The 14,629-nt window shown below is 40.7% G+C and overlaps 1 protein-coding gene across 17 annotated transcripts in view; it reads right to left on the minus strand.

Moving 5' to 3' along the window:
• LOC140738120 (mitogen-activated protein kinase 10) overlaps positions 1–14,629 on the minus strand; it is a 272,553-nt gene that overhangs the window by 33,248 nt on the left and 224,676 nt on the right. For all 17 annotated transcript variants that reach the window (XM_073065258.1, XM_073065257.1, XM_073065255.1 and 14 more), the window contains 2 exons: positions 9,264–9,446; positions 7,550–7,674 (listed from right to left, as the gene is read on the minus strand). In XM_073065258.1, the coding sequence (XP_072921359.1) occupies positions 7,550–7,674; positions 9,264–9,446 (308 nt within the window). The remainder of the gene's footprint in view (positions 1–7,549; positions 7,675–9,263; positions 9,447–14,629) is intronic.

Below are 14,629 nucleotides of genomic sequence, written 5' to 3' on the forward strand. Positions count from 1 at the left end.
TATGGCAGTTGGCAAACCAGCTTTAAGGTGCATTATCGCCACCTACTAGACTGGAGTGTGGATCGTTTGATAAACAGGAGAAATGATAAGAATTGCATTCCCTAAATTCTATATAATAAACCAGAGTCTTTCAGATACTCCATGATATAGGTCCGTATTTCTCTTGAACTCCCACTTAAAATGTCTTCTATACCCACAGCAGTGTTTTTGTTTATCTTAAGCGTTCCTAAGATCTTCACTCTTTCTCTTTCATACTTCTTACCCAAAGGAAGCTTACTTCTACCTCATTTTCGGTCAGTGTATACAACTTGCATAGAATCTCCAATAAAATATCCTGTCTACTTTCTGACTTTCTTGATGTGATAGAGGTTAATGCAGACAAACTGTCTGAACAAATTACAGCCTTTTTGACATTATTTTCTTATATCCAAGATAATGTACTCAGTATTGCCATTAATTCTGTTGTATATACTGATAAATGGTTTGATGTTCTTTTCCTAATGTTAGTTTTGCACTGAGGAATGTAGACTGCAATACCTGTGTGGCCAGACCTAGGGTCTTTTGATCAATCCGCAAATATTACAAGTTCATTTCTAAAATACAGGTCTATATATTCTTGTATTATCAGTTTGATTCCACAGTTAAGACTTCTTTTTTAAAAGTTGTTGCAGGTTTATGTCCACTGTAGGTATTGTAAAGAGCCATGGAGGAACATCAGATAATGGAACTGTAGGGCTATGTTCCAGCTCGTGTAGACCATATTTTTGTGCTGCTGCATCCCCGATCCATCCAAAGCTATTATAATTTGAATTATTATGTTCCCAGCAGTATTTTCCACACATAGATTGGGAAGCTCATTCTGTAAAAGGGCTGGATGGTTTAGAGTTTGTGAAATGTGTGCAGGATAGCTTTTTGCAACAATACATAGAAGTACCGACTAGAGATGGGGCAGTGTTGGATCTCCTGTTAGGGAATGCGATAGGTCAGCTGACAGATGTATGTGTTGGGGAGCACTTCGGGTCCAGTGATCACAATAGCATTAGCTTCAATATAATTATGGAGAAGGACAGGACTGGACCTAGAGTTGAGATTTTTGATTGGAGAAAGGCTAACTTTGAGGAGATGCGCAGGGATTTAGAGAGAGTGGATTGGGTCAAGTTGTTTTATGGGAAGGAAGTAATAGAGAAATGGAGGTCATTTAAGGGTGAAATTATGAGGGTACAGAATCTTTATGTTCCTGTTAGGTTGAAAGGAAAGGTTAAAGGTTTGAAAGCGCCATGGTTTTCAAGGGATATTAGAAACTTGGTTCGGAAAAAGAGGGATGTCTACAATAGATATAGGCAGCATGGAGTAAAGGAATTGCTCGAGGAATATAAAGAATGTAAAAGGAATCTTAAGAAAGAGATTAGAAAAGCTAAAAGAAGATACAAGTTTGGTTTGGCAAATAAGGTGGAAGTAAATCCGAAAGGTTTCTACAGTTATATTAAAAGCAAGAGGATAGTGAGGGATAAAATTGGTCCTTTAGAGAATCAGGGTGGTCAGCTATGTGTGGAGCCGAGGGAGATGGGAGAGATTTTGAACGATTTCTTCTCTTCGGTATTCACTAAGGAGAAGGATATTGAATTGGGTAAGGTGTGGGAAACAAGTAAGGAAGTTATGGAACCTATGACAATTAAAGAGGTGGAAGTACTGGCGCTTTTAAGAAATTTAAAAGTGGATAAATCTCCGGGTCCTGACAGGATATTCCCCAGGACCTTGAGGGAAGTTTGTGTAGAGATAGCAGGAGCTCTGATGGAGATCTTTCAGATGTCATTAGAAACGGGGATTGTGCCGGAGGATTGGCGTATTGCTCATGTGGTTCCATTGTTTAAAAAGGGTTCTAGAAGTAAGCCTGGCAATTATAGACCTGTCAGTTTGACATCAGTGGTGGGTAAATTAATGGAAAGTATTCTTAGAGATAGTATTTATAATTATCTGGATAGACAGGATCTGATTAGGAGTAGCCAGCATGGATTTGTGCGTGGAAGGTCATGTTTGACAAACCTTATTGAATTTTTTGAAGAAGTTACGAGGAATGTTGACGAGGGTAAGGCAGTGGATGTAGTCTATATGGACTTCAACAAGGCCTTTGACAAAGTTCCACATGGAAGGTTAGTTAAGAAGGTTCAGTCATTAGGTATTAATGCTGGAGTAATAAAATGGATTCAACAGTAGCTAGATGGGAGATGCCAGAGAGTAGTGGTGGATAATTGTTTATCGGGATGGAGGCCGGTGACTAGCGGGGTGCCTCAGGGATCTGTTTTGGGCCCAATGTTGTTTGTAATATACATAAATGATCTGGATGATGGGGTGGTAAATTGGATTAGTAAGTATGCCGATGATACTAAGGTAGGAGGTGTTGTGGATAATGAGGTGGGTTTTCAAAGCTTGCAGGGAGATTTATGCCGGTTAGAAGAATGGGCTGAACATTGGCAGATGGAGTTTAATGCTGAGAAGTGTGAGGTTCTACATTTTGGCAGGAATAATCCAAATAGAACATACAGGGTAAATGGTAGGGCATTGAGGAATGCAGTGGAACAGAGAGATCTAGGAATAACAGTGCATAGTTCCCTGAAGGTGGAGTCTCATGTAGATAGGGTGGTGAAGAAGGCTTTTGGAACGCTGGCCTTTATAAATCAGAGCATTGAGTACAGAAGTTGGGATGTAATGTTAAAATTGTACAAGGCATTGGTAAGGCCAAATTTGGAATATTGTGTACAGTTCTGGTCACCGAATTATAGGAAAGATATCAATAAATTAGAGAGAGTGCAGAGACCATTTACTAGGATGTTACCTGGGTTTCAGCACTTAAGTTACAGAGAAAGGTTGAACAAGTTATGTCTCTATTCATTGGAGCGTAGAAGGTTGAGGGGGGATTTGATCGAGGTATTTAAAATTTTGAGAGGGATAGATAGAGTTGACGTGAATAGGCTGTTTCCATTGAGAGCAGGGGAGATTCAAACAAGAGGACATGATTTGAGAGTTAGGGGGCAAAAGTTTAAGGGAAACACGAGGGGGTATTTCTTTACTCAGAGAGTGATAGCTGTGTGGAATGAGCTTCCTGTAGAAGTAGTAGAGGCCAGTTCAGTTGTGTCATTTAAGGTAAAATTGGATAGGTATATGGACAGGAAAGGAGTGGAGGGTTATGGGCTGAGTGCGGGTAGGTGGGACTAGGTGAGATTAAGAGTTCGGCACGGACTAGGAGGGCCAGAATGGCCTGTTTCCGTGCTGTGATTGTTATATATGGTTATATGGTTATTTTAATATAGCTTTAGCTGGATGTGAATAGTTATGTCCCATGATGTTAACCCAGTAATGTAGCATTAGCTTTATTCTTCTAAATCTTAATGGCATTTCCCCCATGTCGACTTGAAGAGCTGATACAGGTGATGTTCTGAAGGCACGACTACATATCCTGAGGGCCTGAGCTTGCTCACCATCCAGCATTTTTAAATTACTTTCTGCAGCTGACATGTATGCTACACATCCATCATCCAATGTAGCCCTCAGCAGCTGGACCTTCCAGATACAGGTGTATTTTTACTACAGTCAATCGAAACACCTTGACTGCACACAGTGATCTCCATTTAACTAATCATGTGACTTCTCAAACCAACTGGCTGCACCAGTGATGATTTGGTGTGTCATATTAAAGGGGTGAATACTTATGCAATCAATTATTTTGTATTTTATATTTGTAATTAATTTAGATCACTTTGTAGAGATCTGTTTTCACTTTGACACGAAAGAGTCTTTTTCTGTTGTTTAGTGTCAAGAAAGCCAAATTAAATCCATTGTGATTCAATGTTGTAAAATAATAAAACACGACAACTTCCAAGCGAGGTAAATACTTTTTATAGGCACTGTATCAGCTGGTTGAGTGGTGTTGAAATAACAACCTGGCACTCAATGTCAACAAAACCAGGTAAATGATGTGGACTTCAAGGAAGGGGAAGTTGAAGATCACATTGAGGGACCAGCAGTGAGAAGGGTGAGCAGTTTCAATTTCCTGGGTATGAACAACTCTGAAGATCTATCCTAGGCTCAATACATTGATGTAATTACAAAGAAAGGCACAACACCAGCTATGTTTCATTAGGAGTTTGAGGAGATTAGGTATATCACCAAAAACTAGCAAATTCCTACAGATGTACCGTGGAGAGCATTCTAACTAGTCATGGAGAGCATTCTAACTGGTCATGGAGAGCATTCTAACTGGCCGTGGAGAGCATTCTAACTGGCCGTGGAGAGCATTCTAACTAGTCATGGAGAGCATTCTAACTGGTCATGGAGAGCATTCTAACTAGTCATGGAGAGCATTCTAACTGGTCATGGAGAGCATTCTAACTAGTCATGGAGAGCATTCTAACTGGTCATGGAGAGCATTCTAACTGGCCGTGGAGAGCATTCTAACTGGCCGTGGAGAGCATTCTAACTGGCCATGGAGAGCATTCTAATTGGTTGTAAGGGAAGAAGCTACAGAAGGTTGCAGACAGCCATCTCCACCATGGGGACTAGCCCCCTCAGCATCGAGGGGTGCCTCAAAAAGGCTGCATCCATCATTAAGGGCCCCCACCACCCAGGGTTTGCACTCTTCACATTGTTACCAATATGGAGGATATATAGGAGCCTGAAGACACACACTCAACATTTTAAGAATCTTCCGCCATCAGATTTCTGAATGGACAATGAATCCATGTACATTACCTCACTATTTTTTTCTTATTTTGCTCTCTTTTTGCAAAGATATTTAATTTATTTTTATATATTTCTTTCTTATTGTAATTTATAGCTTTTAATTTTTGAATTACATTGTATTACTGCTACAAAACATCAAATTTCATGACATATGCCAGTGATATTAAACCTGATTCTGATTCTTTCATGGAAGTTGAAAGGCAGTAAGCATACAAATCATGACCTGTGGTCTAGAAAATTAAAAAAATCAGGAGTAGTGAGTACTCCAAAAGGCGAGATCATGTTGCAAAGCCAAAGAATTATCATGTAATTATATATCTATAGTATGTAATCCTCGCCCAGCGATTTGTAAAATATTGAAACTCTCTATTTTGTAGTTCTACCTATATCTGGTTGCGACTTTCTCCCAGTGTTCCAGGGAAGGTGGGATCTGAACTGGAGCGGTACTAACATTTTTGCAGGGAAGTTTGCTAGTTATCCCACTTTTTAAGAAAGGAGGGAGGGAGAAAACAGAGAACTATCGACCTGTCAGCCTGACATCGGTGGTGGGGAAGATGCTAGAGTCCATTATTAAGGATGAAATAGTGGCATATCTAGATAGCAGTGATAGGATTGGGCCGAGCCAGCATGGATTTACCTAGGGTAAATCATGCTTGACTAATCTGTTGGAGTTTTTTGAGGATGTAACCAGGAAGTTAGACGGGGGAGATCCAGTGGATGTAATGTACCTCGATTTTCAGAAGACATTTGATAAGGTCCCACATAGGAGATTGGTCGGTAAAATCAAAGCTCAGGGCATCGGGGGGAAGACATTGACATGGATAGAAAACTGGTTGGCAGATAGAAAGCAAAGGGTAGCGGTGAATGGGTGTTTCTCGGAATGGCAGGTGGTGACTAGTGGGGTGCCACAGGGCTCGGTATTGGGACCACAGCTGTTTACAATTTACGTCAACGATTTGGATGAAGGCACTGAAAATAACATCAGCAAATTTGCTGATGATACTAAGCTGGGCGGCAGTGTGACATGTGACGAGGATGTTAGGAGAATTCAGGGTGACTTGGATAGGCTGGGTGAGTGGGCAGATACTTGGCAGATGACGTTTAATGTGAATAAGTGTGAGGTTATCCACTTTGGGAGTAAGAACAGGAAGGCAGATTATTATCTGAACGGTGTAGAGTTAGGTAAGGGAGAAATACAAAGAGATCTAGGAGTCCTTGTTCATCAGTCACTGAAGGTGAATGAGCAAGTGCAGCAGGCAGTGAAGAAGGCTAATGGAATGTTGGCCTTTATTACAAAGGGAATTGAGTACAAGAGCAAGGAAATCCTCTTGCATTTGTACAGAGCCCTGGTGAGACCACACCTGGAGTATTGTGTACAGTTTTGGTCTCCAGGGTTAAGGAAGGACATCCTGGCTGTAGAGGAAGTGCAGCGTAGATTCACGAGGTTAATTCTGGGATGTCTGGACTGTCTTACGCAGAGAGGTTAGAGAGACTGGGCTTGTACACGCTGGAATTAAGGAGATTGAGAGGGGATCTGATTGCAACATATAAGATTATTAAGGGATTGGACAAGATAGAGGCAGGAAATATGTTCCAGGTGCTGGGAGAGTCCAGTACCAGAGGGCATGGTTTGAGAATAAGGGGTAGGTCATTTAGGACAGAGTTAAGGAAAAACTTCTTCTCCCAGAGAGTTGTGGGGGTCTGGAATGCACTGCCTCGGAAGGTAGTGGAGGCCAATTCTCTGGATGCTTTCAAGAAGGAGCTAGGTAGGTATCTTATGGATAGGGGAATCAAGGGATATGGGGACAAGGCAGGAACCGGGTATTGATAGTAGTTGATCAGCCATGATCTCAAAATGGCGGTGCAGGCTTGAAGGGCCGAATGGTCTACTTCTGCACCTATTGTCTATTGTCTATAATGGCACTGAATTCTGTACCTGTGAGACAACACAAAACAAGAAGAATAGGACATGATCTCTTGGTGTCCAGTGGAAGAATTTATTTGTATAATAAATATAATTGAATTTGTAAGCAAAAGAAAGTTCTCAGATCATTGAACCCTGGTTGTCCCTTGAACATTCTCCCAAATATGTTTCTGATTAGAACTGACTATAGAATTGCAAAGCAAAGACTTTTAAATAAAGGATAAGTAGTTGTATTGAGCAACATTTTCCTAATTGCTTCTTGACTTTATTGTGCTACTATGAACCTGCATCTGATTAAAGTTTCAATGATATTCAGTTCAAAATGACACAAACGTGATTGCTAGATGGTGTTTTCTCCCTAGTGTCAACTGATTATACCCTTGGAATTTAAATATATTTACTACTGGAAGGACAACATAAATGGACACATATTGGGCTAGAGATTTGGATCCAGTTCTGCTGCCCAGGTTTGCTACAGGCAGTTCCTGTCCATACTAACTTTTTCTAACGTTGTTGGCTATTCCCTCAGTGTCCAAGAGGCCTCCCACAAGATGGACCAGGCTCCAAGATGCAGCCCTCCTCTCAGATTGCCCTGATAGCCCCAGGCAGGTAGCTGCTGATAAATACTTTTGGATCATTTAAACGCCATGGACAATCAAATGCAAATAAATTTAAATTATTAATTGAAAGGAACATTTTAAAAAGAAATCAAAATTCAATTAAAAGTACATTAATACAGTAACAAATACCTTGCCTTTTCCTTGGGATTCTTAAAGTGCTTAATGTTTATTCGGAGATAAGTCACCTTGCTCGCCTGCCTTTTGTAAACTCTCTGAGCTACAATGAATGGGATTCTGATTCCTGGAGAACAGAAGCAACAGGACTTACCGCCTCAACTTCGGCTGGGTCATACCATACGTTAATGTATGGGTGCTGTAAGGCTTCATCCACCGATATCCGTTTGGCAGGGTCAATTACTAACATCTTGGACAGGAGGTCTCTGGCCTGGCTGGCTGCAAAACACATTGCACTGATAATGTTTCCCGAACTTTAACCAATATGTTGTCCATGTCACCAAACTGCCTCTAGATTCCTAGATTCTATACATCACAGAAACTTGCCTACAGGAAGCCTGCACTTGGTTTCAATTACGCACAGTATTTACACGAATATGATATTAATCCGATTCTTTATTGTCCTCAAATTCTCCCTGGATTCTGCCTCTCCCTTCAATTTACAGTAGTCCATTAAACTACCATCCCATATCCCCTTTAGCTGTAGGAGAAGGAAGGAGCATTCACAGGAATAGACAGAGTGGACAGCCAGCACCTCTTCCCCAGGGCACCACTGCTCAATACAAGAGGTCATGGCTCACTGGTACTCTGAGGACAGGCTACGATAGTGGTGCCACCCTTTTGGTTTGTAATTTAATCTCTAGTTTAATTTCCCTCATTTAAAAGCTTACTAAAACCCGCAATTGATACAGCTTTAATTTCTCTTCCACGCACAACCACAATTCAAAACCTCCGATGGTAGGGCGGGAATTTCTCATACCTACTTTGCTAGTGGGAATGCAGTAGAGTGGGTTATGGCCCTCTGTATTCCAACTCAGATATACATTGAGAAGGAATCATCCAATACTGTACTACTATGGCCACCTGTGAGAGGAACTGAGTTCAATGTGGGGAGCAAGGGCATGTGGGTGTGAGGAGCAGGGGATGATGCCCCACTGACCAACTGCCGTTGGCACCTGCACCATGAGCAGGTTTAAACCTTGCCTCTGGCCTCCTTTAAAAGGGGATTGTTTAATGGCTGATGTTAGGGTCTTTGTCTCAGGCCTAATCCTCAGAAGCCCATTTTCATTCATCAAACTATCTTTCCTATGGATCTTCATCACTGTGGATCCTGGTGTCAAAATCCCCAGCACCAGAGCACATGTTAAGGGTGAACCTTTGAGAAGCTAACAGCACTCTATAAAATAAAAACAGAAATGCTGGAAATGTTGAGCAGGTCAGGTCGTATCTGTAGGAAGAGAAACATAGTTATAGCTTCAGGTCTGACAAAGGGCCTTCAAACAGAAATGTAACTGTTTCCCTTCCCAGAGATACGACCCAGACCAGCTGAGCATTTCCAATAATTATTTTGGTTTTATGTTAGATTTTCAGTATCTGCAATTTAAAAAAATCTTCAACCCTCTATAAAACTATATTACATCTCTGCATTCACCTTAGATTTGATGAAGAACAATACAGAAAGCTGATGGTGTTCCCATTGTATGTGTACAACGTTCTTTATTTAAGCTTGTCATTTCATTATATTGTGATAAATCATGCATGCTCACCAACATTAGCTGCAAGTCTATAGAATTTACCAACCAACAATAATGTACAGAGTTGCGAATAGTAGCAACGTTGGAGGATGAAGTAATGAGAAGGTGGTGAACATAAAATGGATACAAGAACAAATTTAAAACCACTTAAGTTTGTGCAACACAATTCAGTATCAGTTCAAATATTTCTAGCTTCTGCTTGTGTTCTTGTTTTCCACAAGCCAAATTGTCTTTACAATGCAGAAAGACTAGTACTTACTTCCTGTGCCTTACCTTTTAACTTATTGTGCTCAGAGTCAGCTGGGAAGAGGCAGTCTGGAAAGAGCTTGGGGAAAGAGTGTCCCGTGTACTTGGGCCTGTTTTCCACATAGTTACGGACAGTGGGTTGAAGTTTCTTCATGAACTCTGGGGAAGGTGTTCCCAGCTGCTCAATTACCTTATTCCATTGGTCAATATCTGAATTGAAGAGGTTGAGGAAAATTTGCCCAATATCAGAGGCAATACTACACTTAAAAATGAAGATGAACAGGATTTAATAAAACCTCAATGTACATCTCTGACAGGTGTACATCTCTCTCTGAGAGAACAACATGACTGCTCCAGTTTACTATAATTCTACAAAGGAATTGATGTTACATATTTATAAATATAATGGCAACATTTCTTGTCATAATTTTGTTCTCTAAAAAGGCAATTCCTTTTTAAGCAACCTTATTTGGCATTCAAGTTTGACTCTTTTTTGGTTTCTGACACTATCAAAACAGTCCACTGTTGGGTCAAAATATTAGTGACAGTACAAGGAAATATTGCATAATTTTTCACTTGTAAAGCATATGTTTGGATAATTTTGCAATGACTTAAAGACTTCTGGATGTGATCATAGTTAGTGTTTCTACCAGCTGCATTGTAGACCACTAAATACATTATTCCCTCTAAACTGCGCAGGTGTACAGCCATGCAGTAACTGAAATGCTCCTGCGCACATAGCCGTTGTTGCTGTGCAGCTGAAATTTTCTTTAATATAATGTTTTAATAAAGTGTCGCAAAGTTTTCAGGCTGTGTAAAAACGTCCTGCTTGGAGCAATGGTTGGTCCGTGCAGCTTTAAAGAAACTGAGTAGGAACGTTGCCCTACGTGGTTCCTACATGCTCTCGGTGTGGTGAGTGGTAAATCAGCCGTGGGGCTGAATTGAATAAGGCTCCTAAAGGCATAGAGCAACGAGGCTCTTCAGCCCATCATGTCAATGCTGCGCATCAAACACCCTGGTACACTAATCCCATTTACCACTTAGTTCAGCATCTTCCATGCCATAACAATTCAGGTGCTTATCTAATGGTCTAACAAACTTCTACAGGTATACAGTTGAAACTGTCCCGACTGGTTGCATCATGGATTCCTGCCCAATACATCGAGGACTCATCAATCCCCACCATCAATAGAATCTACAGGAAGCTCTGCCTAAAGAAGGCAGTATCTATCATCAAAGCTCCCCACCATTCGGACCAGACAATCTTTTTTGCAGCTATCATTAGGCAGGAGGCACAGAAGCCTGAAGTCCCACACTACCAGTTTCAGGAACAGCTACTTCCCTTCAACCATTTGGTTCTCGAGCCAACTGCCAAAACCCTAATCACCAACTAGTTTAGCAGCACTATGACCACTGATCACTTTGCTTAAAAATGAACTTCATCTTTTATTTTTGTTCAAATTGTAATGAATAGATCCTAGGCATCTATCCTTGGCCTACTTATTATCCCAATCCTTTCCTCCATTTAAAGGACATCAGCTCTTCTTCACTACTCTCACTTCCAATTGCTCTCCTATCTTAAATTGATCAGATTTCTCACATTTCTAATGAACGAATATTAGTTTTCTATAGCTAAATGGTGGAAAGGCAAAACCGAGGGCCTATTGTCCGAGCCACAAATTCAGGCTATCTCTCAAAAACACCTGAAGATGGATCCACTTGAATCTTTCACAATCATACTGTAGGTGTTGTGTGTTTGACTGAGCTACATTTTCCTTCGCATATTTACTACTTTGTTAAATCCTGTTACCAGTTCTGTGTCACTACCCAGTTCATCTGATGCTAAAACCCTCGTCCATGTTTATATGTTTAGACTGCATCACTGCAGAGACAGATTCCAAAGGTACTTCATTGTTTTTAAAGTGTTTTGGGATGTCATGAAGTTGTAAACTGCTTTAAGGATAAGAGCCATTCTTAGAAATGCCCACTCAATTCTTCTTTGAGCCAGGTTATCTTCCATCTTAAATAAATATTTCTTCATCAAAACCTCTGCTATCTGTACTCTTCATATTTTAACTCAGTCTAGGTCATATGAGTCCTGTGCAGACTGTCACATAATGTATCTTCAAGTCATGAAATCCTCATTTTCACTTTCAGCTTTTTCTCTGCTCTGATGTTGACCAGAATCCATTTCTTGCTCCACTGACCGTGCAAATCCTTCCAACCCATCCCGCCAGCTCAGTCTCTGTGTTGCTCCTGCTGCTGCCTGCCCTCTCCAAATTCCTGCATTTATAAACTGAATCAGGGTTATTATCACCAAATTATGTAATGAAATTTGTTATTTTGCAGGAGCTACAGTGCAATACATTAAAAAATAGAAGTTACAATAAGAAATATAAAAAAATAGATAGGCAGGCAGATGGATAAATATAAACGAGGGGTGATTGATAAGTTTGTGGCCTAAGGTAGAACAAGCCAATTTTAGAAAACCTAGCACATTTATTTTTCAACATAGTCCCCTCTTACATTTACACATTTAGTCCAGCGGTCGTGGAGCATACGGATCTTGAACTTCCAGAAAGTGCCCACAGCAGGGATGATTGATAAGTTCGTGGCCTAAGGTAGAAGGAGATGAGTTATACAGCTCTCGTTACATGCACATGCAGTTCAACTCCTTGAGTGATTATGCAGAAAGTTTGAAGTTAATAACTCATCTCCTTCTACCTTAGACCACGATCCTATCAATCACCCGATGGGTTATTAACTGATGTTATTAACTTCAAACGTTCTGCATAATCACCCAAAGAGTTGAACTGCGTGTGCATGTAACAAGAGCTGTATAACTCATCTCCTTCTACCTTAGGCCATGAACTTATCAATCACCCCTGCTGTGGACACTTTCTGGATGTCCAAGATCCGTATGCTCCACGACCACTGGACTAAGTGTGTAAATGTAGGAGAGGACTATGTTGAAAAATAAATGTGCTAGGTTTTCTAAGATTGGCTCCTTCTACCTTAGGCCATGAACTTATCAATCATCCCTTGAAGTACAAAACGAGAGCAAAATAGTGAGTCAGTGTCCATGGGTTCATAGGCCATTCAGAATCTGATGGCAGAAGAAGCTGCTCCTAAAATGTTGAGTGTATGGCTTTAGGCCTCTGTACCTCCTCCCTGATCGCAATATTGAGAAGACGGCCTGTCCTTGATGGTGAGGGTCCTGAATGATGGATGCCGCCTTTCCTAAGGTATTGTCTTTTGAAGATGTCCTCGATGGTGGGGAGGATGTTGTCCCTGTTGGAGCTGGCTGAGCCTACAACCCTCTGCAGCTTCTTTTCAATCCTGTGCATTGGAACTGCATTACCAGGTGGTGACGCAACCAGTCAGACTGTCATTGGTTATTTGCAGCCCAGCTTCTAAACTCTACAATTCTCTCCTCAAGTTTCTCTACCTCCCTATCTCTCTAGAAGTATTTGGGTATCTTTCTGTAGCATGGAGTCACATTTGTGTCCCTTAATGCTCCTATCAGACCCTCAAGCATATTAATATGTTAGAAGTGATGTATAAATACAAGTTATTTTCTATGGAATATGTTTTACTACAGATGGATAACTCTGGGAAATTAGGCCCATGTACAATACTCTGGGGCACTCAATTTCACTTAGCATTTTTTATTGGAAATAAAAAACTTTCTTCCAGTTAAAGAAGTTTTGCTTAAACAGTCTTGTTGGCAGAATTCCTAACAGCCTCTATCATATCAAAGAACCAAGGGCAGTGAGAGTTTGAGGACCTGCAAGATTCCCTCCACGTTGCATGTTCTCTGACCTGTTGAAGTATCTTGCTGCTTTTCTCATCACTGAGTCTAAATTCTGTATTTTCTTACCCAAGAGCATTGAAAGGAAGGGACGACAGGATTTAAGAAGGCAATTTCCCTTTATTGCTACAAGGGAATTGTTAGTGTGTGAGCAATAATCCTGGCCATTGTTTGTAATGTATTTACTGTCACAAACGTAAATAAGGTTAGCCACATAAATACTGAGAACTCAGAGGGCAGTTCATGCACAAACTGCTCACAGATAGAAAAAGGAGATTGACCAAATAAACTGTTGGTTAAGTAAAGCCATTTTAAGCATAATTATCAGTCAACATGCCAAGAATTTATTTGCTTTTTGATGCAGCTTCGTATACACCATAGAAGGCAGAAGGTGCTACTTCTCTAATCTGAAAGATGGCATTCCGACAGTGTGACATCATCCCTGGTCCTTATTGTTCATGTGCAAGGAAGTTGTGCTAACCGCAGTTGTTTGAATTTGTGCTTCTGTTGAAGCAGTTAGAGGAACTAGTTTTTCATCCTCGGACAGGTATTGCTGAAGATGTTGATTGTACTAAGTCTAGTGATTCTGAGCACTGGATGTCACCATTCCTTCTGCATTGGTATCTCTTCAGAACACATTTGCACACCTGCATTAATTAACCGGTGCCTACGTTTTATTGTATACTTAAATTAGTAAACAATATTGTAGATTAAGACTCATTCTGCCTGTGATCAAAGCATGTTATTGAATATAAGTACATACCAAATTATGTTATTATTAGAAATTGAGATCTTGGAAACAGCGTTACTAATATCAAAAGGAATTTCTCACCCCTAAACCTGACAGTTAATATATACTTCTGCTAAAAGTGTTCCAGAACATCTTTTCTTGGAACACACATAGAACATAGAGTAGTCTGGCACACAATGATCCACAATGTTGTACAAAACTAACTAAATTAGTAATCAACTGCCCATCTAAACTGATCCCTTCAGCCTACATAGTCCATATTGTTCAATTCCCTGCACATTCATGTACCAATCTGAGAGTATCTTGAATGCCACTGTTGTATTTGCCTCCACCACTACCCCTTCTAGCATATTCCAATCATCCACCACACTTTCTGTACAAAACATGCCCTGCATATCTCCTTTCAACTTACACCCTCTCACCTGAAATACATGACCTCTGACATTAGACATTATAGCCCTGCAAAAAAAGATACTGTCCATCTGCCTATGCCTTAATGATCCTCTAAACCTCTATCAGGTTGCTTCTCATCCTCTGCCTCTCCAGAGAAAACTACCCAAGTTTCTCCAACCTCTCTTTATAGCACATCTCCTGATCAAAGCAGCATTTCGGTAACCTCTTATGCATCCTTTCCAAAGTCTCCACACCTTCCCTACAATATGAAAAGCGGAACTGAATACAATCCTCCAGATGTGATCTATCTAAAGCACGAGAGAACTTCCCGACTCTCAAACTAAATTCCTCAATCAGCACGCCACATGCCTCAATCTGTGTAGCACTTTCAGGGAGCTATGGACTTGGACCCCTAGATCTCGCTCCACATCAACAATG

The sequence above is a fragment of the Hemitrygon akajei genome, chromosome 13, assembly GCF_048418815.1.
Source record: "Hemitrygon akajei chromosome 13, sHemAka1.3, whole genome shotgun sequence".
In the NCBI taxonomy this organism is placed as follows: domain Eukaryota; kingdom Metazoa; phylum Chordata; class Chondrichthyes; order Myliobatiformes; family Dasyatidae; genus Hemitrygon; species Hemitrygon akajei.